Source organism: Bombina bombina, chromosome 1 (genome assembly GCF_027579735.1).
Source record: "Bombina bombina isolate aBomBom1 chromosome 1, aBomBom1.pri, whole genome shotgun sequence".
Lineage (NCBI taxonomy): Eukaryota > Metazoa > Chordata > Amphibia > Anura > Bombinatoridae > Bombina > Bombina bombina.
In genome coordinates, this window is record NC_069499.1 from 973,551,261 (window position 1) to 973,578,796 (window position 27,536).

Consider the following 27,536-nt stretch of genomic DNA (forward strand, 5'->3'; position numbering starts at 1 on the left):
TTTTCATGTCCTGTCATCACAATTGGAGCTGCAGGTTTTGCTGAAGTAGCGAGAGGATAGCTTGCTGGGCAGCTATAAGAGTCCAGACTGCACCTGTGGCACTTCTCAAGTGCTTATGTTCTAGTAAGTAGTACTCGTCTTGTGCGTGTGATACTTCAATACTACTGATTGTGCACTATTGTGGTGCCTTCTTCTTTTCTTTTAACATTTCTTCAGATCACCGCTTATCTGCCTATTAGCTTTGGAAGAAGCACAGCAGCCGCTTGTCCTCATAAGATTGGATATCATCTTTCGAATCTACACTACACTTCCTTGGGATTTCTAATTAGGAGTTTACATCACTATATCTGTAGTGATCACGTTTGTGTATATATTATTAATATATCTTTTTTGATGTGTTTCAACATTTTGTGCTGAATGTTACAATTTTAGGTAACCTAACGTTATCATATTATTTGTTACTACTACTCAGATTGTGAGTAAATTGGTACACAAGGAATAGCAACATTATTCCAATTAACTCACTGATAGTTATTGTTGCAACACTATCACACATTTCTTTTTGAACATTTTCTTTTTGCACGTTATAACATTAGGCGCCTTTAACAATCACATTAATTTAAATCTTTGTATTATCACTAGGCACTAGTTAAAGAGTGACTATCAATATTATACACTAGCGGAAATATGCAGAGTAAGGAATTAAGAAATCAGAGTAGTTTGACTCTAAGCAATTGTGAAAACTTTATGGAGGTTTCCACTACTTTGGATAATAGTAGCTTATCCATGATAAAATTATTTTTGAAACTTGAGGATGCACTGAAACAAGAGCACCATCACTGGTGGGACATAGACACTTTGAAAAAATACAAAAATAAGGGACACAAACCTAGAGGTCTTAGGATATCTAAAATGTGTTATTTTATTAATGATGTAGATTTGACATCTAAATGGCAAAATTTATTGTCGGAATGTTTCTTCAAATTAATTGATTTATTGATTGAGCATAAAGAAATGCTTTTGAAAAACACTGAACTAGAGATAGAGAAGCTTCAATTAGCTTTGTTAAAATTTGAACAACATTCTGAATATGTGAATAAGAACAAAGAAATCTTAGAAAAGACTGATAACTAATAAAAAAAAATAAATTAAAATTAAAGCTAAAAAATTGGCTATAGATGATAAGGATTATCTAGAAGGGTGTATATACACCAGTAAATCTAATGTTGAAAATGAAATAGTGGAAGAATTGCGCCCAAACGAGGTTTCTACTGACACAAAGATTACAAATGAGAAATGGGTAAAAGTAAATTATAATAAACCTAAAGATAAAAAAAGAATGTAATTCACAAAGAAGTGAATTTTCCACACCCTAATAATACCTGGAATAACCAGGGACAGAGTACGTCCCGACAGTATAACTCCTCTTGGAGAACCAGGGAGGATAATGTTCCTTCTAGACAATATAGAAACAATAAATACAGATTTAATAATAACCCTGTTCGCCATAGGGATTATGAGAATAATTGGTATGAGAGGGAACAACATAGAGACTATTATGAGGATAGCTACTGTTCTAATCAAAATCAACCTGACCAAGTAAACTCAAGAGTTAGGCCAGTAGATGTAGAGGATAAACCACAGGTTTTTCCATTAAACAAAAAACAAAATCATTACAGACAACATCCAAGGCATACACCGATTCGATTGAAAGAAATGGAAACGGAATATGCCAGAGGAGATTTTCTCACTCCCTTAAAAAAAGAACATACGCCAACGTGGCGGCAGAGGGAGAGCAAAATCTACCAAAAAGGAGAAATTTAAGAGAATGAAAGATGGTATATTTAACCTCTCTAGTCATTCACTGACCAATGAAGAAATTTGTGTATTGAATAGAGGTCTGTCCTTTTGCCCCACTAATGACCATAACCTGTTTGAACTATTTGTAGATCTAAATAGATTCATCAGGAAATTGTCTCTACAACGTTACTTTTGTGATAAGAAATTAAAACAGGAGAAAACAGTATCAATAGTAACAGACAATATGACAGAGAGACCAGTTACTGATATTGTTTATTTTGAACCTGAAAGTCTTTGTGATTCTTTATTTGATGACTTTATACATTCCAATTTAATGTTGAAATCAAACTTTAATCCCCCCATTCACTAGTCATAGTATCCAACTCTTCCAAAATCTTGTTTTGGAAGAATTTGGATCTTTGGGCACTAAAAATAAGACCTCAAATTGAAATATATTTGAACTTAAAGCTCTATCTAAACTGGCCAAGAATGACTCTCTGGTGATTAGACAAGCTGACAAGGGAGGTGGGATAGTATTGCAAGATTGGGAAGATTACATTAAGGAAGCAAATTGTATCTTATTAGATACCAATTATTATAAGAGACTTTCATTTAATCCTACCAAACAATATTTAAATAGCCTCATTAAATTGATTGATGATGGGTATTATAAAGGTATTCAAACCAAGAAAGAAAAAGAATATTTGACTCCTACTACTAACCCAAATCTTGCATACTATTACCACCTCCAGAAAATACATAAATGTACTACTAATCCTCCGGGACGACCGGTCATCTCGGGGATTGGCAATTTGACGTGTAACTTGTCAGAATATATTGATCAATTTTTAAAAAAAGAAGTTAGATGTTTACCATCTTACATCAAAGATACACCAGATTTAATATGCAAGCTAGCCAAATTTAAGAATATGGATACTAAGAATTTATTATGGCTGACTTGTGACGTATTAGCATTATACTCAAATATAGCACACGATTTGGGTATTCAAGCAATAGATAGTTTTCTAACTAGAGATATATATCTACCTGAAGAGCAGAGATTGTTTCTACTGAATGCCATTACTTTCGTGTTGACACACAACTACTTTGTATTTCAGGAACAATTTTTCCTGCAAATTAAGGGTACGGCCATGGGGACCAGGTTTGCCCCCAACTTTGCAAATCTATTCATGGGGATTTTTGAAGAAAAATATATTTACAACTCCCCTCTGGGGGCAAGCTTGGTCTTCTATGGCCATTTTATATAGACGACCTTCTGTTCATCTGGAATCGTACGGAAGTATCAGCTATAGAATTTGTAGAATCACTTAATAAAAATGATATGGGTCTTAGTTTTACATCCAAAATTGCAAAAGAGAAAATAGAGTTTCTTGATTTAGTGCTCTTTTGGGATTTTGAAGGATATATATTAACCAAAACTTTTTAAAAAAAGTAGATACTAATAGCTACTTAAACTACAATAGCAATCATTATAAACCATGGAAAGAGAACATCCCTTATAATCAGATCTGCAGAATACGTAGAAATTGTACTGATGTTCTCGTCTTTGATGAACAATCTAAAATTTTGAAAAAAAAGATTTTTGGAAAGAAATTATCCACCTAAAATGATAGAAGAGAGATACCAGAGAGTGAGAATGAAAGATAGATCAGAATTTGTCACTATCAGTAAGCAGAGTCAAATAAATTTGGTGACCACAGATAAGATTGAATTCAAGTCTAAAACCAGGAATAGTCCACGATTTATAACTCGATATAATAACAATCATAATTTAATAAAAAATATTCTACGGAAACACTGGTTTATTTTAAAGGGAGACCCACTATTGAAAGATGTGCTAGATGAGACCCCTATGTGTACCTTTAGGAGGGATCCGGCTCTCAAAAACAAGCTAGCGCCCAGTAAGGTCGTTATGAAGAAGCCTTGCACTAACCTAAGCAATAGATCTGTTAAAAGCTCCTTTTTGGAGACTAAAAAAGGTTTTTTTAAATGTAAAAATGCAAATTGTGGACTATGTATGTACACCACAGGTAGTAAAACAGAATTTATATCACACTCCACAAAAAAATTCAATATTACATCTCACTTTACATGTGATTCTGCATTTGTAGTGTATCTACTGCAATGTAAATGTGGGGTACAATACATTGGCAGAACCTCTAGACCCCTAAAAAAGAGGTGGGGAGAACATTTGAGGAACATAAAAAAAAATCTCTAGCAAATCATAGTGTACCACGTCATAAGGTCAAATTTCATGAAGGAGAATCAGATACTTTTAAAATATTCCCCATTGAATATATTGCACCTAAATGGGGGAGAAATAGATATTTGCATTTACGTCAGAGAGAGACATATTGGATATGGAAAATAAAAACTTTAAATCCATATGGATTAAATGAAAACATTGATATGGCAGCTTTCAATTGATTAACTGCTGGATATTTAGATTGTATAGCAAATACTATTATCGCCTTTTGAAATATACCAATATGATAAAATAGATGTTTTATAATGTTGTAGATAGATAACATTTCAACATCCTAATAGGCTTTAAGGGGAGTGCTTATCTATTTGTTTTATATTGTTTTATATTGAAGACCACATTGTGATCTTGATTTAATCTTTAGACTATTTGCTTGATATATCCCCAGCATTTTTGAATAAGACTGTTGTTCTAGGTTGAGATGTATATGGTATGTTATGTTACCTTACCAGATATAAATGCCATTGTGGATCTATCAGAACCAGCTTTATATATATATATATATATATATATATATATAAAAAAGATTTTTTTTAAATATATAAGTATAATTTTACACAATATATAATTTTTATTACTTGACTGATGTAATTAATCACCACAATTCGTATAATTTCATAATATAATTCCATTTATAATCTTATTGATATATGCAATTTATTTCCAGCATTTTAGAAGTATATCACAGCTATCTATAATTGATCAATCATTATGTTTATAATCACAAGATGTGGTATGTTCATAATGACTGGTATATATTTCACTATCTTAATTCTTGCCGAACGGCAAGTGTATATGTATGTGAATTCAGACTTTTTATTGACCTTTGATTATTTTGGAATTTATACTTTTTATTTTTGACTATATCTCTTTAGATCAGTTATTTGGATTTATAATATCTCTCTCAGTTTGATCGGACTATCAGGAGTAAATAGCGACAATCAGATGTTTTTTATTTCTTAACATCACCCATAACTAACCTATCCCATTGAGTCTTTTCATTTGTATAATGCCTATTAGTTTATTGGTAGTATTGTCTCACACACCTCCATTGATCCTCCTGTCAGTAGCAAAGCCGGTTCTGTTTGGATTCCTTCAATCTTCGGCTATACACGCCGATTTTGTCTTTATAAGTTGTGATGTCATTTTATTCGTATACACCTGATGAAACGGTCTGTGTACCGGGAAACGCGTTGTGTACTTTGTTTTTAATAAACTGAAGTTGTTTTTTAACGACTTTGGCATCACGTACTTTATTGTATTCTGTCCTCTTGGAGCAGCTGCTATTCGACATATCGGGCAACAGTGAAAGACTATACCTGGTTGCCGTTTTCATGTCCTGTCATCGCAATTGGAGCTGCAGGTTTTGCTGAAGTAGCGAGAGGATATCTTGCTGGGCAGCTATAAGAGTCCAGACTGCACCTGTGGCACTTCTCAAGTGCTTATGTTCTAGTAAGTAGTACTCGTCTTGTGCGTGTGATACTTCAATACTACTGATTGTGCACTATTGTGGCGCCTTCTTCTTTTCTTTTAACATTTCTTCAGATCACCGCTTATCTGCCTATTAGCTTTGGAAGAAGCACAGCAGCCACTTGTCCTCATAAGATTGGATATCATCTTTTGAATCTACACTACACTTCCTTGGGATTCCTAATTAGGAGTTTACATCACTATATCTGTAGTGATCACGTTTGTGTATATATTATTAATATATCTTTTTTGATGTGTTTTAACATTTTGTGCTGAATGTTACAATTTTAGGTAACCTAACGTGTATCATATTATTTGTTACTACTACTCAGATTGTGAGTAAATTGGTACATAAGAAATAGCAACATTATTCCAATTAACTAACTGATAGTTATTGTTGCCTCTGAAAAAGCAGTTGCGAAACGCGCGTCAGGCGTTTGCACTGCTCCTCTCATACAGTCCGTTGAAATTAGATTAATTGTTGGCCTCTTTTAGGCACCTTTAGCTTAAACTTTTCATAGTTAAAAACTTAGTCTGACCTAGCGAATATAGGCTTTAATGGTATCGAAATATGCTTTAATTGTTGGAGCGATATGCTCAAGTACAAGCCGTCGCTATAGACAGACGACTTTCTGAGTACAATTATTTTCTGACAATAATCTTTATAGTTAATATTACCAGTTCATGTTTACTGCAGCAATAGTATAGCCCTAGTTCAATTGAAATAGGCCATCAAAAGCCGCACAATATAATGTTTACTTTTTAATGGGTTATCACGCTATATGAGCCTGCACAGTGTTATGAGATTCTGGACTATCTCAGAATCCTACGCTCACCTGGAGTATTTGTATTCACCATGTTAAAGCAATGCAAACAGCACAAATCTAATGCATGATTAACTGGGGTAAATCAATATTAAACAATATACGCCAGACATCGCTAAACTGTCAAATTTGGCAGCAAAAATTGTTCAGACTATTGAACTGATGTTAATAGCATAAACATCCTGACGCATAGTTGTTTATTATAAGTTCTCTCTATACATATCAGAATATAATCAATCTGTGTGCCATCATTAATAAAGACCTTTTTACAATGTGGTAAACACTCGAACGTCCACATAACCCCACTAGAGGTCGGAGAATTTATTTTGTATGATAATATTTGCAACGGGCCAAGTTAAATGCAAAACACTTACATGGCATATCACCACAAATATAACTGATGGAAACGGTACTCATACTTTCAAGTATTAACATATAGCTAAAGATATTGTATTCACTTTATTTCAATAGGACAGTGTGATACAAACTGATCACTGTATCACATTTGAGAGGAGCCTTTTGTGTACCGAGTACCACTCGGACACAATTTTAAGATTGTTTGTCTGTTCTTATATTCACCAGTGGAATTTTCCACTCTCTTTTTTTAAATGGTTATTGATATAAAAGTTAAGTTTTAATAAACAAACGACACACCACACAATTAATATAGCATTGGTTTTTGCCCCGCCAAGTGTGCCCTATATGCCTCACTTTCTCTATCCCTCTTCTCAGTAATAATTATATATTAATTGGCATAAGGCACTACCTATTGGAAACACCCAGGTTTGGTTTCTATAGGTTTAAGGGCTCAAACCCCTAGTCCCCCCCTCTCTCCCTAGAGGTCATAGGGAATCTATAACCAATTGTTGCAACACTACCACACATTTCTTTTGCACATTTTCTTTTTGCACGTTATAACATTAGGCGCCTTTAACAATCACATTAATTTAAATCTTTGTATTTTCTGCATATCAACTGTACATTACTTTTTTTTTCTTTATACTAAATATTATTAGCACACATGATTTAATTAGTTATGGCTGCTAAAAAATAATTAATTGAACCTAGCTACAGAGATGTTTCCATTGAGATGTTTCAATTTCAGCAGCAAATTACATGATTTGCAAATAATGTTCAGTATGAATAGACACTATTTTTTAAAAATTGAATTGCTTGCACTTGTGACTCTGCTGTGAAAGCAAAGCTTTTATTATTATTGAAATTATCCAAAGCTTTATTTAACACCTTAAAGGCTGTAGGTAGTTTGTATATTAGAAGATATTTTTAATGTCATTTTATGACATGCTTTGATTAAATGGAAACCTATACTTTTTTCTGTACCACCAATTTTTTTCCGGACAAAAAGAGCTTTCAACTCTCACAAGGCATTCATACCTATCGTGCAGAGGGGGACTGAGCAGTCGGGCAATAGGACCTGGACTGGGGGCCTAGCATCTAAGAGGGGGCCCCAAGAGCTAGTTAAATTAGCTAGAGCAGCAGTGACAGCCCCCCAACCCCAGTTTAAAGATTAGCTGTAGCAGCTACAGTGCTGACAGCTGTGCTAGAAGTTGTAAGCTGGGGAAGGCGACAGATGATCAGGAATAAGCGCAGCGCTGACAGTTGTAGTTGCAGTAAAATAACAGTTAAGACTGGGTGGAAAATGGTCCTAGGCCTTGTGTCTGACCCTGAAGTGGGTACCTTGTTCCTAAATAAGAGGTCTGTTGCTCTAGGGGTCCTGTAGTGTGGGGTCTTGCCTGTTAGGGAGGGTTTATGGGGACCCTGTTCCTTGAGTTTGGAGACCCTGTTGGCGCAAGATATGCAGGCACTGAGGGAGGGGCATAAGGGACATGGTGGGAGAGGATTGTTCTCAATCTGCTCCTGCTACCATTTTGTAAGTTATTGCAATATGTTTTAAAAAAATAAATAAACATGTTATAATCAATTTTTACCTTTTTATTTTAGCAATTATTGTTTGATTTTACTCTTTATAGATAACCCCCCCAAATAAATATGTGGATTTTGGGGAAATTGTAAAACATGTGTTTCACATCTGTAACATTGTATTTTTTTGAGATATAGGTATCCTCATAAATCAGCCCCCCCTCTTTAGACCCCCCTTAAGTGGATTTTGGGGAAATGGTAAAACATGTGTTTCTTTATTTTCAAGGAGAATCAAAATACCAATTTTCATGTCTGTAACATTGTCGGTTTTGAGGACCATTGTCCAGGACCCTATATGAAATAAAGGTCTTTTAAAGAAATTGGAGGCTGGAATATTCTTTATACTTGGATTGACTGGGACCTGGCAAGTCCTTTTTTCCGTTCCCCACTACAAGCAGAGAAGGTGTGCTGTTTTTCTAACCTTTTGGTGATCTGGACATCAGTGAAAACAGAGTTAAGTTACAATCTCCCTACTCACGTTGCGTAGCACTGCGCAACTTGCGTAGCTAGATTGTATTTTTAATACCTCTCCCGCCCGGCATGTTGCTCAGAGGAAGATACTTCCATTCTAAAGCCAGCAGAGGTTGATATAGTCTTGGCTTGAAATAGTGGAATTAAGTATATAAAAAAAGAAAAACTTAAAAAAAATTCTCTCTTATATTTCATTTATTTTCTTTCCTTTACCTGTCTCTTTGTAATAGTTTTCCTAATTCCTTCAGATGGACTTACATCACTGTTTGTCTTCCTCCCCTCCATCTTCTTTTTTTATTAAATATTAATTATTTTTCATTCTAATAAATTTATTCCACCTGAATTCCAGTAATTGCTATCCAGCAGATCAGCCATATCCCACCAGTATTATAGTAATTGCCAGTAACATCAGCCGTAGTTAGCTCACATCCATATTGAGAGCTTTCTGATATAAACTTAATTTATGACTCCAATGTCTGTCCATGATCATAAGTAGTTTTGCATAATTCCTAACTGGGGAGGTAACTTGGAAGTCTTGTGGTCCTTTTAAACATAATTCTTTTTCCCCCACTTTCTGCCTCTGTTTCCAGCTCAAAAGTTGGCACTCACCCTTCATCTGTTATTTGGAAGTATTCTCTCAGTTCTGTCATTCAGTTAGTTAATTTAAAAAAATAATTCTTAAAAATGCGTAAATATATACATAATGTAAACTTTCCTATTAGATGATATTGTCTGCACACACATGGCCCTTGTGGGCGGAGCAGGGCAGCTGTGCATCATGTAGGAGCTGTGATGCTCTGTAGTCACTGCTACTGTCCTGCATGAATACATCAATTGGATGTCAAGTGCCAAGATGTAGGAGAGGCTCTTCTTCTGGACCTCATATGGTGACAGCAGTAGCAGATGCTTTTCACTTCACTGAGGGAGTGAAAGAAGAGTGTGTGCCAAGTACTTTTTCTCATACTAAAACCTGAAGGGATTGAATAAATGAATATATTTGCTTTTGTATGTGAATCTGGATCTTTTGAGAGTGTGTCTGAGAGTTAGTGAGAGTGTGTCTGAGACTTTGTGAGAGTGTGTCTGAGAGTTTTTGAGAATGTGTCTGAGAGTTCTTGAGAGTGTCAGTTACAAAGGTTATGAGGCGGCGCCTTCAGGCTGACTGTTTGTTGAATTTAATGAAGCATGTTAATACAGCTATAATCAATTGATTAAAAATGCTAAAATCACCTATGTATATTTCATATACTGTATATACACAATGCTTAAATAATTACGTGAATTCATAAACCTCTATTCAGTGAAAAAAATTTTTTAATGACTAAACACAAGATATACAAATGACGGTGTAATTTAAAATAACAGTATAATTTAAAATGACATGAACTTTCATTCATTTAATTAAAACTAAATTGATTCATTATCCTTTGATAAAGTATAAATAGTTGAAAAAATGATCTTTAAAAAATTATATTATGAAAAATTAATTGACACATTTGCTCAGAAAAAATTTGATTATAAAAAGTTAGATTGCAATTATGTGCAGTATTTTAAGAATATCCCACGTTGTAAAAAAACATTAATAACTGATGTATCAATGTCTTATTAATCAATTTTCTTCCTCTTGAAACAAATGGTACAGCTTGTAAGTGAACACAATATATTGTTAAAGTTCTTGTCAGTTGGAACTTAAATACTTTTCTCCATTTTTTAGACGTTAACATTTTTAACCCCTTAATGTGGAGCTGTGTACTGGAGCTAGTTCCTTTCTACGCGTTTCGGCTCTGAGTGTATGTTGTGAGCCTTTGTCATTAAAATTTTTTTTCACTGAATAGAGGTTTATGAATTCACTTAATTATTTAAGCATTGTGTATATATTTATGAAATATACATAGGTGATTTTAGCATTTTTAATCAATTGATTATCGATGTATTAACATGCTTCATTAAATTCAACAAACAGTCAGCCTGAAGGCGCCGCCTCATAACCTTTGTAATTGACTTTTTTCCACGTTGCTAATTTGTGAGAATTGGTAACATTTGAGGTAGGCAAACACTGTTACACCCATAGCAGATAGATAACTACACCACCCTTTTTTTCACAGTTCCTGAGAGTGTGTTTGAGAGTTTGTGAGAGTGTGTCTGAGAGTTTGTGAGAGTGTGTCTGAGAGTTTGTGAGAGTGTGTCTGAGAGTTTGTCTGAGAGTTTTTGAGAGTGTGTCCTTTGACGTAGTGGACTGGAACCCTATGCAAAACTACAGTCCCATACTATAAAATAACAATGAAAATATTTTATTTATTAATATTTGGGTGTAATCAGTGATATTACTCATTATGTCATTGGTACTTGTAATTCCTTTGTCATCAGCAAAATCAAAGAATTGGCAGATTTTAAGTTCACAGGGAATTCAATTCTATATTTAACAGCATGTGTGCATTTGAACGGGAACTTAAACATACAATACCTTTAACAAAAGTCTTTGCCATTTGTCTAAAGATTAGTACTGCACGCTGTTCATTATTAAGGGGAATACAAGAGCCTTTAACTAATAATTTTACACATGGATATTAAACCATACACTGCAAAAACCCAAATGGATTATCAAATATTTTGTAGTTAATATAGTTACTTAGAGACAGTACTTTTATTTATTTTTCTGCATTTCCGAATGTTGTGTGCACCCCCTAATTAGTTATTACAAATTTTTAAGCATAGTTAATAGTTATTACAAGTTTTGAAACATTTACATTATAATATAATAGTAAACTAAACTTCCCAGGTATCTTTGGGACTCTTCTTATTTGTAAATACCTCCTTGCAGGTTTCAGTTCTGTTTCTACTGTTATAGCATATAAAACATTTTGGGCTAGATTACAAGTGGAGTGCTAAATTATTGCGCACCCGTAAACGGGCAAATTCGCCCATTTATGGACGCGCAATAAATAACCAGCCATTACAAGTGACTGGCTATTGCTATGGCGAGCTCACAATAGCAATTAGTGCTCTGAAAATTAACCAGAGATAAGATCTCTGGTTAATTTTCAAAGTATCCCCAATTCCTGCAAAATAAAGTATAGTAGTTTTTTTTATTAAAAACAAACAAACTGCCCATTATAACGTGGCTAGCCTTGCAGCTGAATCCCTAAACAATTAAGAGAGCTTTGAGGTTCAATGGGAACCATACATAATGTTCCATGAAGCCAATATGAGGTTAAGGAGTAGATTAAGAATATAGCACGGAAAACACTCTACTGGCAAGGAGAGCCGGGGCCTACCACCAGTTCTTATTCTTTACATTGCTCACACAAAATATAAAGGGATTTACGTGCTATGTGTAAATAGGTTATACAAAACTTCATGGTACTAGAAAAGTTCTTTAATACTTAAAGATAAACTAGACTACCAGTTGATACACAAAAACACAAAGCAACCAAAGAATGTTTAAAATTATTTTTTTATTTTGCATGAATAATGTACTTTTTGAGACATGCTAAGGAATGTATTGTATTACAATGATATGTTTGATTAATTTGTAAACATGAAAAAAATGACAATAAAAACTATTTTAAAATAAAAAAAACTGCGCAAAGCAGTTTTTAGTGGTTAACGTTAGAGGGAACTGTGTGTTCCTTGTAAATATAAACACATAAATATATAAGTATATAAGCATAAACATATATATTTAAAATCTGCTGCCCATCGCTGCATGACTTACCCTCTTTGCTGCGCTAGGTTCTCATATACACACACACAAAAGAGAGTAAACTGCTGGTAACATAATTCTTCATAGACTTTAATGGAGATAAATGTTTGTACCACCAATATCCAAACTTTACCACCTCAATGTAAAATAGGCCTCAATTAGAAAGTCAACTAGGGAAAAGGATGCCTTCAGCACAAACAAAATATGTGAAAAACAAATAAAATCTGAGAAATTATCCTCTTTAAAATAACTTGTATTTAGTAAATATTATAAACATTTAGAATTGCACTGAATGGTGGTTGTGCACTTGCAGTAACTTTACAAAACACTAAACTGAAATAACCAGAATGATAGAGTAGGGGAGTTTATTCAAAAATGGGAGGTAAATATTGGTGTATAGTTACCTATAAGGGTAGGATTGTGCTATTTTGTAGCTAGTCATGTCTTTGTTAATTGTATGACTAAATTATAGTAACTATTATCATCCAATCCAGAATCCATCCATACCACTAGTTATGACTCTATTCATCCACAGCCAATATTATTTTTCCATTTTCAAAGTTTGAAGGTAATTTCAATATGCAATTAAATATTGTAAAGAATAATCATTCCTTAACATTCATTGGAATCTCTATTCGCTGAACACTTATTCAGAGGGGGGGGGGGGGGGGGGGGGGGGGGGGAATATACAGGGAGTGCAGAATTATTAGGCAAATGAGTATTTTGACCACATCATCCTCTTTATGCATGTTGTCTTACTCCAAGCTGTATAGGCTCGAAAGCCTACTACCAATTAAGCATATTATGTGATGTGCATCTCTGTAATGAGAAGGGGTGTGGTCTAATGACATCAACACCCTATATCAGGTGTGCATAATTATTAGGCAACTTCCTTTCCTTTGGCAAAATTGGTCAAAAGAAGGACTTGACAGGCTCAGAAAAGTCAAAAATAGTGAGATATCTTGCAGAGGGATGCAGCACTCTTAAAATTGCAAAGCTTCTGAAGCATGATCATCGAACAATCAAGCATTTCATTCAAAATAGTCAACAGGGTTGTAAGAAGCGTGTGGAAAAACCAAGGTGCAAAATAACTGCCCATGAACTGAGAAAAGTCAAGCGTGCAGCTGCCAAGATGCCACTTGCCACCGGTTTGTCCATATTTCAGAGCTGCAACATCACTGGAGTGCCTAAAAGCACAAGGTGTGCAATACTCAGAGACATGGCCAAGGTAAGAAAGGCTGAAAGACGACCACCACTGAACAAGACACACAAGCTGAAACGTCAAGACTGGGCCAAGAAATATCTCAAGACTGATTTTTCTAAGGTTTTATGGACTGATGAAATGAGAGTGAGTTTTGATGGGCCAGATGGATGGGCCCATGGCTGGATTGGTAAAGGGCAGAGAGCTCCAGTCTGACTCAGACGCCAGCAAGGTGGTGGTGGAGTACTGGTTTGGGCTGGTATCATCAAAGATGAGCTTGTGGGGCCTTTTCGGGTTGAGGATGGAGTCAAGCTCAACTCCCAGTCCTACTGCCAGTTTCTGGAAGACACCTTCTTCAAGCAGTGGTACAGGAAGAAGTCTGCATCCTTCAAGAAAAACATGATTTTCATGCAGGACAATGCTCCATCACACGCGTCCAAGTACTCCACAGCGTGGCTGGCAAGAAAGGGTATAAAAGAAGAAAATCTAATGACATGGCCTCCTTGTTCACCTGATCTGAACCCCATTGAGAACCTGTGGTCCATCATCAAATGTGAGATTTACAAGGAGGGAAAACAGTTCACCTCTCTGAACAGTGTCTTGGAGGCTGTGGTTGCTGCGGCACGCAATGTTGATGGTGAACAGATCAAAACACTGACAGAATCCATGGATGGCAGGCTTTTGAGTGTCCTTGCAAAGAAAGGTGGCTATATTGGTCACTGATTTGTTTTTGTTTTGTTTTTGAATGTCAGAAATGTATATTTGTGAATGTTGAGATGTTATATTGGTTTCACTGGTAAAAATAAATAATTGAAATGGGTATATATTTGTTTTTTGTTAAGTTGCCTAATAATTATGCACAGTAATAGTCACCTGCACACACAGATATCCCCCTAAAATAGCTATAACTAAAAACAAACTAAAAACTTCTTCCAAAACTATTCAGCTTTGATATTAATGAGTTTTTTGGGTTCATTGAGAACATGGTTGTTGTTCAATAATAAAATTAATCCTCAAAAATACAACTTGCCTAATAATTCTGCACTCCCTGTATATCCATGTCATAGTGTAGAATTTGGTGTTAAATTATTATTATTATTAGTTATTTAACAGCACAATTAATATAGGTATGATATGCAAAGTAGAATTTATAGGAAACAAATGGGTAATGGGCCCCGCCAAGAGTTGCACTGTTGAAAATCAGCTATCTTGAAGGTTATCTACAAAATAACTGGGCTTGTAAGCTTAAATGCTAAGGGGTTAAAGGGGATGACATAAGAAGGAGAGGACTTGAGGTAAGTATATTGTATCCATCCTGAACAGTAGAGTCTTTTAGAAGAGCTTGAATCTTTTTAAACCAGGGGAAAGTCTTGTGGGGCGAGGTAGAGAGTATGAGGAGGTGACACAAAAAACTTTTCTGGAGAAAAAGTCTTAGGGAATCCCACTTAAAGCTCATAAATTGTATCCAGACCACAGATAAAAGCTGGAGGTGGTATTCACAGTTAATCTGGATTTAATAATAAATTGCTGTCCATTCACATAAAACCAATATCCTTATAATAAATAGCAAGCATTTTATCAGAATAATCCCCTTTACTGTGCAAATCATCGTTTAAGGCTACAGGGATGTAAAACTGTTCAGTTCTCACACAGCAAATTAGACCATGGTCGCTTTTATCCTCTTGCTTCAAAAATCTGTGGCCACACTTTTTTTTGGGTGTAATAAAATGAATATCTTTATCCAGACTACTAACTTATAAATGAAAATAGAAGGAGCATATAGTTGTATTTATTATTTGTTCTTTTTATTTGATGTGTTGCATTATACAGTTATAAAGAAGAAAAACATAATCAAAATTAAACACACAAGAAGCAACTTAAAGGGACAGTATACACCAATTTTCATATTACTGCATGTAATAGACACTACTGTAAAGAAGAGTATGCGCAGATACAGATCTAAATATCCAGTATTTTTTTTTTAAAAACGTACTTAGAAGCTCCCAGTTAAGCACTGTTGATGAGGCAGTCTGGGACACCCAGTGAAAGGGATTGGGTAAACAAAAAGAGCAGACACTCCCCACCTCCCTCCTTCCCTGCATATGAAAAGACAGATAACATAAACAGGGGCAAACAGGTCTGTAAACGCGTGTATACATCTGGCACTGTAGGGCTTGGTTAGGAGTCTGAAGATCAGCACAATGTTCTTTAAAAATAAGCAAAAACTATACATTGTTTCAAAAACACTTCCAAGTGGGCTTTATAAATGAATAAGCTACAAAACATTTATGCAAAGAAAAATCTAGTATACAATGTTCCTTTAAATTAACCTTAACATCTAAAGCCTAAAACTGGTAACAGCACATTACCTAAAATGTGCAAAATAGACATTCCTCTATTTGTGCTCTTGGCAAAACTTAACAAACTATTCCAGTATGTGAGTAGCAGGACTCTAAACAGAAAGTGTTAACTCAGATCACATTGCCATATTCTTTGCTGTTGTTAAAAAGGTGGTGGGAGTGGAAATCCCCCAACATAGCTCATAGCACACATATAGCAGAGAGGTGGGGGTGAGACCTCATGCAAAACTTTCTGCCTTCCACAAAGCTCACTTGCCACCACTGTACAAGGCATGCTGGGAATTAGAGTCTAAGGGGACAATTTTTTAAGCAGCGTATGCTGCTCATTCCGTACGAGCCTTCTGGCTCGCCATAATCAGGAGTTAAGATGCAGCGGTCGCTGCTCCTTAACCCGTCCGCCACCTCTGAGGTTATGGACTGCAATCATCCCGATCAGATACGATCGGGATGATTGACACCCCCTGCTAGCGGCTGTGAATGTGCAGGGGGTGGCATTGCACAAGCATTTCACCAGAAATGCTTGTGCAATGATAAATGCCGACAGCGTATGCTGTCAGCATTTATCGATGTCCGCCCGCCATATAATAAATCGGCCCCTAAAATTGCAGTGGCGAAATACTGAGAGGGAAATAATGAACTTCATATTCCAGAATGCTATGTAACTCCAAGAATAATGTGCTTCTTCCACTAAAACAGAGCTACATTCAAGGGAATTGAAAGAAAAAAACAAACAGACATTGAATTGTCTTTTTTTCTGCAGTTTGTTCTCCAGGTGGGGAGGAAAATTTTGAGGGTGCAGATGCCCCCCTTGCCCCCCCTGTGGATGCCCATAAATGCAGAACATATGTTGTAGCAGGGACTCAATTGACATACCAAAAGAGGGTACATATAAGTGGAATAGCACTAGAAAATGGTGAGGATTTCAGGATATAATTTACAGCAGGAACTCACTTGACATTCCAATCGTGTACGCTGAAGTGGAATAGCACCAGAAAATAAATACAATTAGTATAACATTCAAAATTCTTGTATTTTATTTGACTTACTTTCACAAGTAACACAATTTTATCATCACAGACGAATACTGAATGTTATACCAATTATGCTTTTCTCAAGGTACTTGTCCAAGGCTAGAATTTTTTGTTGTTGCAATTTTCTTCCCTAAATAAAAACCACAGGTGTTAGATGTTTTCTCTGAAAACTGATAGGGAAGACTTGATCTGGAATTTGGACTCACAGTCATATTTTAAAAATAGTTTATTTATTGTGTGTTAGAGAACATTTCTTGTTTTTTAAAAAAAAGCAAACTATATTAATTTTTGTTTATTATTCATTATTAGAATTACAGTTGCAGTTACTTGCCTAGGGATGTGCATTTGGATCAATCTGTAGGATCTACATGCAGGGGAAGGCGGCCTCCTTATGGCATTCGTCTCTTTTCAAGGTCAAATTTATTCTTGTTAAAAATCAACACACTAAGATCTGTTCAAATCCAGATGCTGCCTTCTTCTGCTTTCGGAGCCTAATGAGTCTACAAATAACCGATAATAATGAAGGATCTGAATGCACATCCCTAAGCAAGTAACATAATTCTAATAATGAATAATAATATAACCTAGCATAGGCTAGAACAAATATACACAGTGGAGGCTCCTCTATAGGAGCACAGGCACACGTGAACCCCTGGAGAGAAAAACAAAAAACAAAAAAAAACTTTGTTGGCTGAATGAATATAACTTTTCCAATTGCCCCCTATTGGAAAATTTATATTTATACAGCCAACAAAGTTCCAGTCCAGTTTTGTTAATTCCCCCCCCCCCCCCATTTTAACTTCTATCACACCGCATGTGCGATAGATAGAAGTATAGGCTTCAAGCCCTTTGCACTTATTTCAAAGTGCCTGCAGCACCGCCCCCAACCCAGCCCTAAACCTTGTTAATCGCACAGTTTTTGATGTGTGAATAGAGGCAGGAGCTAAACAAATCAGCCAATCAGTGGTTCCTCTTTTGTCTGGGGAGGCGTGGCCGTGGAGCATGGACATGAGTCATACTGGTGGGAAGTAAAGGAAGGAGCTGCTGCTGACTAACTTGTGACTCTCTCTCTCTGACAGTGACAATCAGAGTCAGACACAGTGTCTGTCTTTGTGAGTCACTTGACGCCCGGCCCCGGTGTTGCAGGAGATGGAGTGGGTGCCTGGTGCCAAACTGCTTGCCATGCCACTGCTGCTGAAGAGAGAAGAGGAGCTGCAGCTGCTGCTGACCTGCCTTAGTGCCGCTGCTTGGAGGACACGCTTATTACGGTAAGGTAAGTAATTTTTTTTTTGCTTGCCTGGCAAAATCCACTGGCACCTGTCATAGTTTCACTCACTGATTTTACACCTGGTAATCCCCATGTGATTGTACTGTCTGTAAGGACTTTCTAGTAATGGATGCTCATTATGAGTTCGCTAGTGTTTTATAAATGTTGCAGCTGCCTTTTTATGGGAAACAGTGTGTTTGCAAACCTGTACAACATTTTACAGTTGTATAAAATATCTCAGGAGTTTATACACATCTGAAATAACTTGATAGATTTTTATGTACGTTAGTTTAGAGACAAATAAGAATCTCAGGCATGTCAAAATGCTCCTTCTGTTTTCCAAGTGTTAAAATTACAGTATTTCCCTAGAGTGTCTTTAAATACAAATAACATTCTAATTAGAATTAGTTTATTGGTGTTATGATTTTGTCCACTTCTGTAGGTGTCACCTTACCATGCTATTAGTGCAAGTAAATATGTATTTTCTTTAGATATATGTATCACTATCCTATTGTAAGTTCACAAGATTGATGTCACTATTTTTCTCATGCCCATATTGTGCCCAGCCTCTGTTCCTCAGCATGTCCTTGGGCATGAAATAAGTATCTTTGTAAGGAGCTGATAGCCAGGCTCTCACTCTGCTGTACAATATTTGTGCGTAGTTGTATAAAAATATATGAAGCTTAGCTGTACTGCTTGCTTCTCATACGTATGACTATATATCTGTGTTTCACAATTTACTGTCAAATTACTGTATTAAGGGTTATATTCTGTACATCATCCACACAATATTCCTAAGGTATCCATGAGAGAACACAGCATAGTTGGTATGTTTATTTATGAGGCCTGTGTTTGAGGCCTGACATCACACAAACTATAAGATAGTAACCACGGAAACTCAGCAGTTGTTCCCTGTAACAGCTCCCTATATAGCCATCATGTAAACAGACAGGCTCATTTATAAACAAGAGTAAACAAAAAAGTTAGCTTTAGTAACCAATATTCCCACATCTTATATATACAGACTGGGACCCATCACATATATTGTTAATGAGTGTCTTCGTTTTCTTCTTATATATTTTTATGTAGGTATGGATAATAAACTATATTTTATAATAGATAGAGGCAACAGCATCAACCATCAGACTCTCCTAAAAGTACACACCTTGGTTAGGGAAGAAAACTACTAATGCTGTTTAGTATACAACATTTTTTTGGGGGAAAATAAAATATATAGACATTAGCCATCATGTGACAGAGACAGTGTTCTTTAGGGAACAACCTTTTTCAGAGCCATGTGTGCTTTTATGTTTTTAATATAATATTGGCACTTAACTTTTTATCCCCTACTTTTTACACATTCTATAAAAGAATGGAGCAGTTTACTCCTTTGCCATTTTACTGTTATTGTAAACTCCCCCCAATAAATATTTTTTAAAAAAATGCTAATAAAAAAACAGACCAAATGAGTATTGGTTCAAACATGTAGGGCAAATTTGGGCTTTTGTCCTTGTAAAGCTAATAATTATAAATTGCATACATTTGGGGAGCTAAAAAACTATATACTAATATTTTCATACATACATGTTATGCCATTCCAGATGTTAAAGATAATTATCACTGCCTTAAAGTGACAGTAAACATGAAATAAATAAAACATTATATTCAGTGTGTACCTTAAAGGTTTTATTGACCTATAAATGAAAGGGACCTAATTACCTAATTAAGAAACTTTGCAATATATTTTCATTATTTATTTTGCCAATTTTCATGGTATTTAGCTCTGAAAAATGAGCAATTTCTAATTCTCAGAACTCTCTCTCTCTCTCTGTTTTTCTCTTTTTCTCTCTCTCTCTCTGTCCTTCTGCATACAGGGAGTGCAGAATTATTAGGCAAGTTGTATTTTTGAGGATTAATTTTATTATTGAACAACAACCATGTTCTCAATGAACCCAAAAAACTCATTAATATCAAAGCTGAATAGTTTTGGAAGTAGTTTTTAGTTTGTTTTTAGTTATAGCTATTTTAGGGGGATATCTGTGTGTGCAGGTGACTATTACTGTGCATAATTATTAGGCAACTTAACAAAAAACAAATATATACCCATTTCAATTATTTATTTTTACCAGTGAAACCAATATAACATCTCAACATTCACAAATATACATTTCTGACATTCAAAAACAAAACAAAAACAAATCAGTGACCAATATAGCCACCTTTCTTTGCAAGGACACTCAAAAGCCTGCCATCCATGGATTCTGTCAGTGTTTTGATCTGTTCACCATCAACATTGCGTGCCGCAGCAACCACAGCCTCCAAGACACTGTTCAGAGAGGTGAACTGTTTTCCCTCCTTGTAAATCTCACATTTGATGGACCACAGGTTCTCAATGGGGTTCAGATCAGGTGAACAAGGAGGCCATGTCATTAGATTTTCTTCTTTTATACCCTTTCTTGCCAGCCACGCTGTGGAGTACTTGGACACGTGTGATGGAGCATTGTCCTGCATGAAAATCATGTTTTTCTTGAAGGATGCAGACTTCTTCCTGTACCACTGCTTGAAGAAGGTGTCTTCCAGAAACTGGCAGTAGGACTGGGAGTTGAGCTTGACTCCATCCTCAACCCGAAAAGGCCCCACAAGCTCATCTTTGATGATACCAGCCCAAACCAGTACTCCACCTCCACCTTGCTGGCGTCTGAGTCGGACTGGAGCTCTCTGCCCTTTACCAATCCAGCCACGGGCCCATCCATCTGGCCCATCAAGACTCACTCTCATTTCATCAGTCCATAAAACCTTAGAAAAATCAGTCTTGAGATATTTCTTGGCCCAGTCTTGACGTTTCAGCTTGTGTGTTTTGTTCAGTGGTGGTCGTTTTCAGCCTTTCTTACCTTGGCCATGTCTCTGAGTATTGCACACCTTGTGATTTTGGGCACTCCAGTGATGTTGCAGCTCTGAAATATGGCCAAACTGGTGGCAAGTGGCATCTTGGCAGCTGCACGCTTGCCTTTTCTCAGTTCATGGGCAGTTATTTTGCGCCTTGGTTTTTCCACACGCTTCTTGCGACCCTGTTGACTATTTTGAATGAAACGCTTGATTGTTCGATGATCACGCTTCAGAAGCTTTGCAATTTTAAGAGTGCTGCATCCCTCTGCAAGATATCTCACTATTTTTTACTTTTCTGAGCCTGTCAAGTCCTTCTTTTGACCCATTTTGCCAAAGGAAAGGAAGTTGCCTAATAATTATGCACACCTGATATAGGGTGTTGATGTCATTAGACCACACCCCTTCTCATTACAGAGATGCACATCACCTAATATGCTTAATTGGTAGTAGGCTTTCGAGCCTATACAGCTTGGAGTAAGACAACATGCATAAAGAGGATGATGTGGTCAAAATACTCATTTGCCTAATAATTCTGCACACAGTGTATTTTAACATCAGGCATGATGTAATGCTGAGTTGGTCATTTAGGCATTCTAAGGGTTAAGATCATATATGGATAGAAGGGAATGATGAGAGTTGCATAGGGTATTTAAAGGGTATTTAAGATGTATGAGAGGTAGCAGTATTCAGAGTGCCTCTCTAGAAGGGAAAACATCAAGTTACACTCCATGACCTAAGGCCTCCCACAGTTAAAGCAAACTGAGTAATATAATTGTATTTACTATTTCTTTGTTAAATTGTTTATTTTTGTGTTTTAACCTTGCAAGCAATAATAAGTAATCTTGTTATTTATCTTTCCTTAATAAATGTGTGATTGATGATATTATGAAGGAAGTATTGTTGTCTGTTATTGGAAGGTCAGATAGATATACAGGAGATTGTATATAGATTTTGTTTGCACAAGGCTGATTATTGATATATATATATATATTAATTTTTCGTCGTGTATGGTTTTTAACATAAGATCCTTCTTTGTTTAAGTGTAATTTCTTACATATTTTGGCGATTTCATATAGGAGACTGTTAGAATTTGTGTTTAGTAAAGATCGCTTCAGTAAAAAACAAACTGAAATTTTAAATTGCATAGAGGGTGTTTGTAATCCATAGTTTAGTGTACAAGATTATGTATTATAGTATTGAAACTAAGATATTTTCTAAATCTGAAGGAAAAATAAATAAATAAAAAAGCATTAATGTTTAATGCATATAACATAGAAATATATTACTCAGGTAATTGGAGAATTACAGAACATAGGCAATTAGCTGTTGAATTTCTTTTGAGTCTAGCAAGTGCAACAGATGCTTCTGTCAAGTCAATGAAACGAGAGATGTTTTGTTGAAAAAAATGTGGTGAATGTGTCTTTACAAATAGTGACTGAATTCTTGTAGAGCAATCAGAGTTTTACAGTCAGGACAAATGTGTGTCTTTGAGGATATTTTTGTGTCAAAATATTAATAAATTGCAAATAAAACTGGGAAAGGTTAATGTATTAATCGCCGTATGTAGAATACCAGTTGATTTTGTAGATTTAGAGTGCGTTGAAAAAATATTTGACATGAAGAATGTGGAAATTGTAAAGATTGCATTTTGGTTTTAGAAGAAGCATTTGATAAAGCAGGAGTGTTGATTTCATACTAAATTTAACCAGCTTTTCTCTAGTATGGAATACAGCACTTATTAGCGGTGTCAAAACCACGTTGATTTAACACATAATGGCTAACAGCCAAGAGTATGAACGAATGGTGGGACTATCTTCTAACTAAGCTAATGGGTTATTAATACGAAAACTAAGCTAACTGCAGCGCATTGCATAACAATATAATCCGACAATATTAGTATCTAGTAGTTCCCTACCGCTTGTGTGGAGCCCTCGGGCACCTTAGAAAAATACTGTTAGAGATACGATAAGATAACTCTAGCACATAATCACTCTATATGGACTTTTAGAACCGTTACATTTAAACGGAAAGATTTGTATCTACTGAATGAATGCATAACACCCTTAGAATTGTTACATCTAAGTGTTTGAAGCTGTGTCTATTTTATTAATCTATACTATCTGCTACAATATATGCACACCATATTGATGTGCAACAAAACAAATTATTATAATTAAAATAGATCACAGCTACACTTGAAATTAGAATCAAAAAGAAGGGGGGTATCCGAACATGATACTAACTATATGCTAAATATTAAATAGTCCATCAGCATCAATACTACTGAGTATTATTTATTACTTGATCTTGTATCTACACAATCTAACTCCAAGTGGAAGATATATTATTCAATATTTTGAAGTGACAAAATAAGTGGCATTTTTGTTTCATCATTTTATTGTGACCAGAACAATATTCCAAACAACTGCTATAATAAATTATTTATAACAATTTAGCTAGCAACTTTATGCCAGCATTAATAGCAGTGACGATAGGAATAGAAATTTAATGATTATAACACTGGATCACTAATAATATTTAAAGTATATATAGATGTGAAGTACTATTACCATTCTACTAGAAGTCTGATTACTAAGACCACGATAAACTGAACATTTAAGTGAAATGAGTACCCACACTTATAACTACCAATATCGTACATTAAACTCTCTACAATGGGGAACACCCTTTCAATTGGGTATACCCTCATCCTGAGTTAAGAGTTAACTCTCTGTGCAATTCCCTGGATTTAGCATCAATACTTAGTACCCAGTACCCTCACTAACATTCTGTGTTTTTATTAATAAACTTTTGTGTTTGTTTGTGGATCATATTTTTAACTAAACTTCTAATAAAGGTTATATTTTAATTGCTACGGCTTAGACTACCTTCCCTTTGGAATAACATGTTCTAACTAATATGCCACCTTCTCTTAGATGTGAGTGCTGACAAGTGTACATCCTTCAATCTCAGGATTGAAATACCCTTCTCTTTTCAGAACAAAACAGTACACAGCACCTAACTCCTGTTATTATAGCAAGGCATATTACTTGCCTCAAGTATTACAGAGCATCTTAAGAATATCAGATAGTAGTGCCATTAGCTTTTTTTCTCTCTCTTAGTGAAATAAATTATATATTGTTTATAGACCACAATCATCAGTAGCAGTATAAAGGGGTAATAGGACATTAAAAAAATCTATTAACTAAATTTTGTAGTACTAAACCTTCAATGTGGCAAAAACATTACCTTTATGTTTAATGGCAATAAGATCCACCCCACACTCTACTACAGGTGTCACCCCCATATCAAGCAATGACTGGTAGATTGATGAGAACACCCGGAAGGACTTTACTTCCAATTGATACTTACAATTTACAAGGGGTAATAACAGAAACTTGGGTCAAACAAGTGTCACAGCATATTGATAATGTAAATATGTTTGTAGCTCAAAATATTGGGAGGAGTAAAGCTCAAATAAAAACATATTTTGACAAAAAGTTTAGACCTTTTGAATATAATGTGGGAGATTTAGTGATGGTAAAATATTTTTTTCCTAGAATGAATTTAAAGGACATACCATGAAGCTCACAATGAGTTTTTTAATTTGGGAAAATCCATACCCTGTTGTGGTCATGGCTGATTATGCAGAGTTTTAGTGGACAAGATTCTTTTACATCATCAGAGAACAGCATGAGTATTTTGGGTATGGATAAGAGACAACTTAAAGATCAAATTGATACTTTTGCAGATCCCAGTTGTCGTATAAAATCAATAATGTATATAACGGAACCACATTTCGGACGACGATGGGGACCCTATACTTTTAAAGTAAACCAACAGCATCAAAATAATAATTTTAATCCTGCACATATTAACATGGTATTAGACGAAGGATCCAGTCTAACAGTACAGTGTTATACAGAATGGGTTAAATGTGGCAAGGAAGCATTTATCTACACTCCTTTCTTCTGTAAAATGGGAAATCAAGGACAGTGTAATTTCATGGAAACAGAGAACTTTACAATATCATAAACCACAGAGATTGCCACTAGTTTTACCAATATGCTTTGGATAAATATAACTAGTTTAATAATAAAAAATAGAGGAGAGTATGTATGTAAAAACACAGTATTACCAAATTCATTATACCAGGGTGCAACATTAAATTTAGTAGTAAATAAAAAAAACATCAATTATTTGATACTTCTCTTCCACCACCTGTTGAAGTAGAATGTCCTATCTTAGAAGAATTATCTTTAAGTGGGTTGGTAGCTCCAAAAATACCATGGATAATTTATAATGACATACGTTTTATTCATATACCTGTTATAATGAATTTGGATACTTGGATTTTACTTGCAGAACTATGTGAAGATAAAATTATTTATATGTGTAACATATTTTTAAAGGATAAATTAAAAGCATTTTGGGAAAGAAATGTTGGTCAAGAAAGAAACCCTTCAGGAAGAGTAGGTAGATTAAATCCTAAAATTGCCAAAAGAAGTATAGAAAATTGGGTAGGTTCAATTTCAGGATTATTTGGGGCTGGTATGTCAATATGGAATAGAGCTGATTTGGATTCAATTTGGGAAAATAATGAAAGATTTAAAAGATTATTAGAGGAATTTTTTTACAACCAGTTATAGATTCTCAATTAGTATTGGAAGATGAAGAATTAGCGACTGTATATAACATTAAAAATATTGGGAATTTGTTTTTACAACTAGAAGAGAAATTAAATGAAATAATCAATCAAACCAACAAGGAGGCGTAGGAAAATAATATAGTAAGAGCAATAGCAATGGAAATTTTTTTACTAAGTAAATTAACAGATGTAATAAGAGACATTGAGCAAGGTAAATTATTTGATTTCATCAGATGAACAAATCCTTAATTGGTATAAGGTTAATATGAGTATAAATTTGTGTACAATTAGGGATTTAACAAAATAGCATTACATAATATAAACTGTAATGAATCAAATAATTTAATTACTTTAACCATTTCCCTACCAATTGTAAATAGATCTGAAATTTATAAAGATTTAGTTAGAATTCATTCTTTAGGTTATTTAGAAACAAAATATTTTTAATAATCCACCACAAATTATGGTTAAGTTATTTTCTGGAAAGTGGCATACTCCGTGTTGTACACATCAAAAAGAAAACTATATTTGTAGATGTAACGTGATAACAACAGATGATCCTGGATGTAGTCAAACTTTAGGTAACAGTAATTATAAAAGTAATACGAGCTTAGAATCATTTTTCACTTGTACAGTAAAACTTTTAAAATGGAATGCCAACATGACAAAAATTGCATACATTGGTGATGGAAAATATTGTTTTGTTTCTAAAGGAATTGATTTTTTTTATGGATCAAAAGAATGTTTCTATACTTCACCTAATTTTTGTATTGTAGTAGAACAGGTTATGAGAATTAATGGACATACTGTTGTACCTGTTCCAGTTTACAACAATATTACAACAATTAGAAATTAAAGGATCTGTACCTACATTTGTTTTGCCCATTCCATCTTTATCATTAGATATTAAAGAATTGATGAAAAGAACTCCAGAAAATGTATTGCAAATTAAACAGACTACTCAAGGAGTTACATTTGCAATTGAGGACTTGACTCGTGAAAGTTTGTGGAATTCAATATATAATGTTACTCAGTATCCAGTTTTGAGGATTACCTTTAAAGGGAACCACAACACCTGCTTGACATGTTTTAAACTAACTTTTTTTAATTGTGCAAAATAAACTAACAAACTATTCTGTATGCAGTATTTTCATCTTACTGCATTCTGTTGTAGATAAAAGCTTTATCATTTAAACGTTGCTCTTCAGCCTTGTACCTGCAAAGTAAGCTGCCATATTGCAAAATTGGTTCCACAACAGTGAGTCACGTGATGCACACGGCACCTTCTATTGCTAAAGTTTAGGAAGCAGATTAAGATCTGCAGTGTCTAAGAAGAACGGCTTCAGGCAGACAGGCACTGTTATGTTTAAAAATAGCACGAGCAGGGAAGAAATTGTGAGGGGGAGGAGAGGGAGGAAAGAAAGCAAACACTCTGCATATAAGATTGTAAGGAGACATTTGCATTCATCTACATACTTACTCCGGAGACTTTCTTCCCTCTGTGCATTCCTCTCCTCCCCCTGTGCATTCTTCTCCTCCCCCTTCCTTCCCTGCGTGTGCTATTTATAAACATAACAGTGCCTGTCTGCCTGAAGCGTTCTTCTAAGACACTGCAGGGCTCAATCTGCTTCCTTTAGAAATAGGTGCCGTGTG

The 27,536-nt window shown here is 35.1% G+C and overlaps 1 protein-coding gene across 1 annotated transcript in view; it reads right to left on the reverse strand.

The window, feature by feature from the left end:
- Window positions 1-24,542, reverse strand: part of HRH3 (histamine receptor H3) — a 46,655-nt gene extending 22,113 nt beyond the window's left edge. The window contains exon 1 of the mRNA XM_053716012.1: window positions 24,485-24,542. Coding sequence (XP_053571987.1) covers window positions 24,485-24,542 — 58 coding nt within the window. The remainder of the gene's footprint in view (window positions 1-24,484) is intronic.
- Window positions 24,543-27,536: the final 2,994 nt, after the last annotated feature.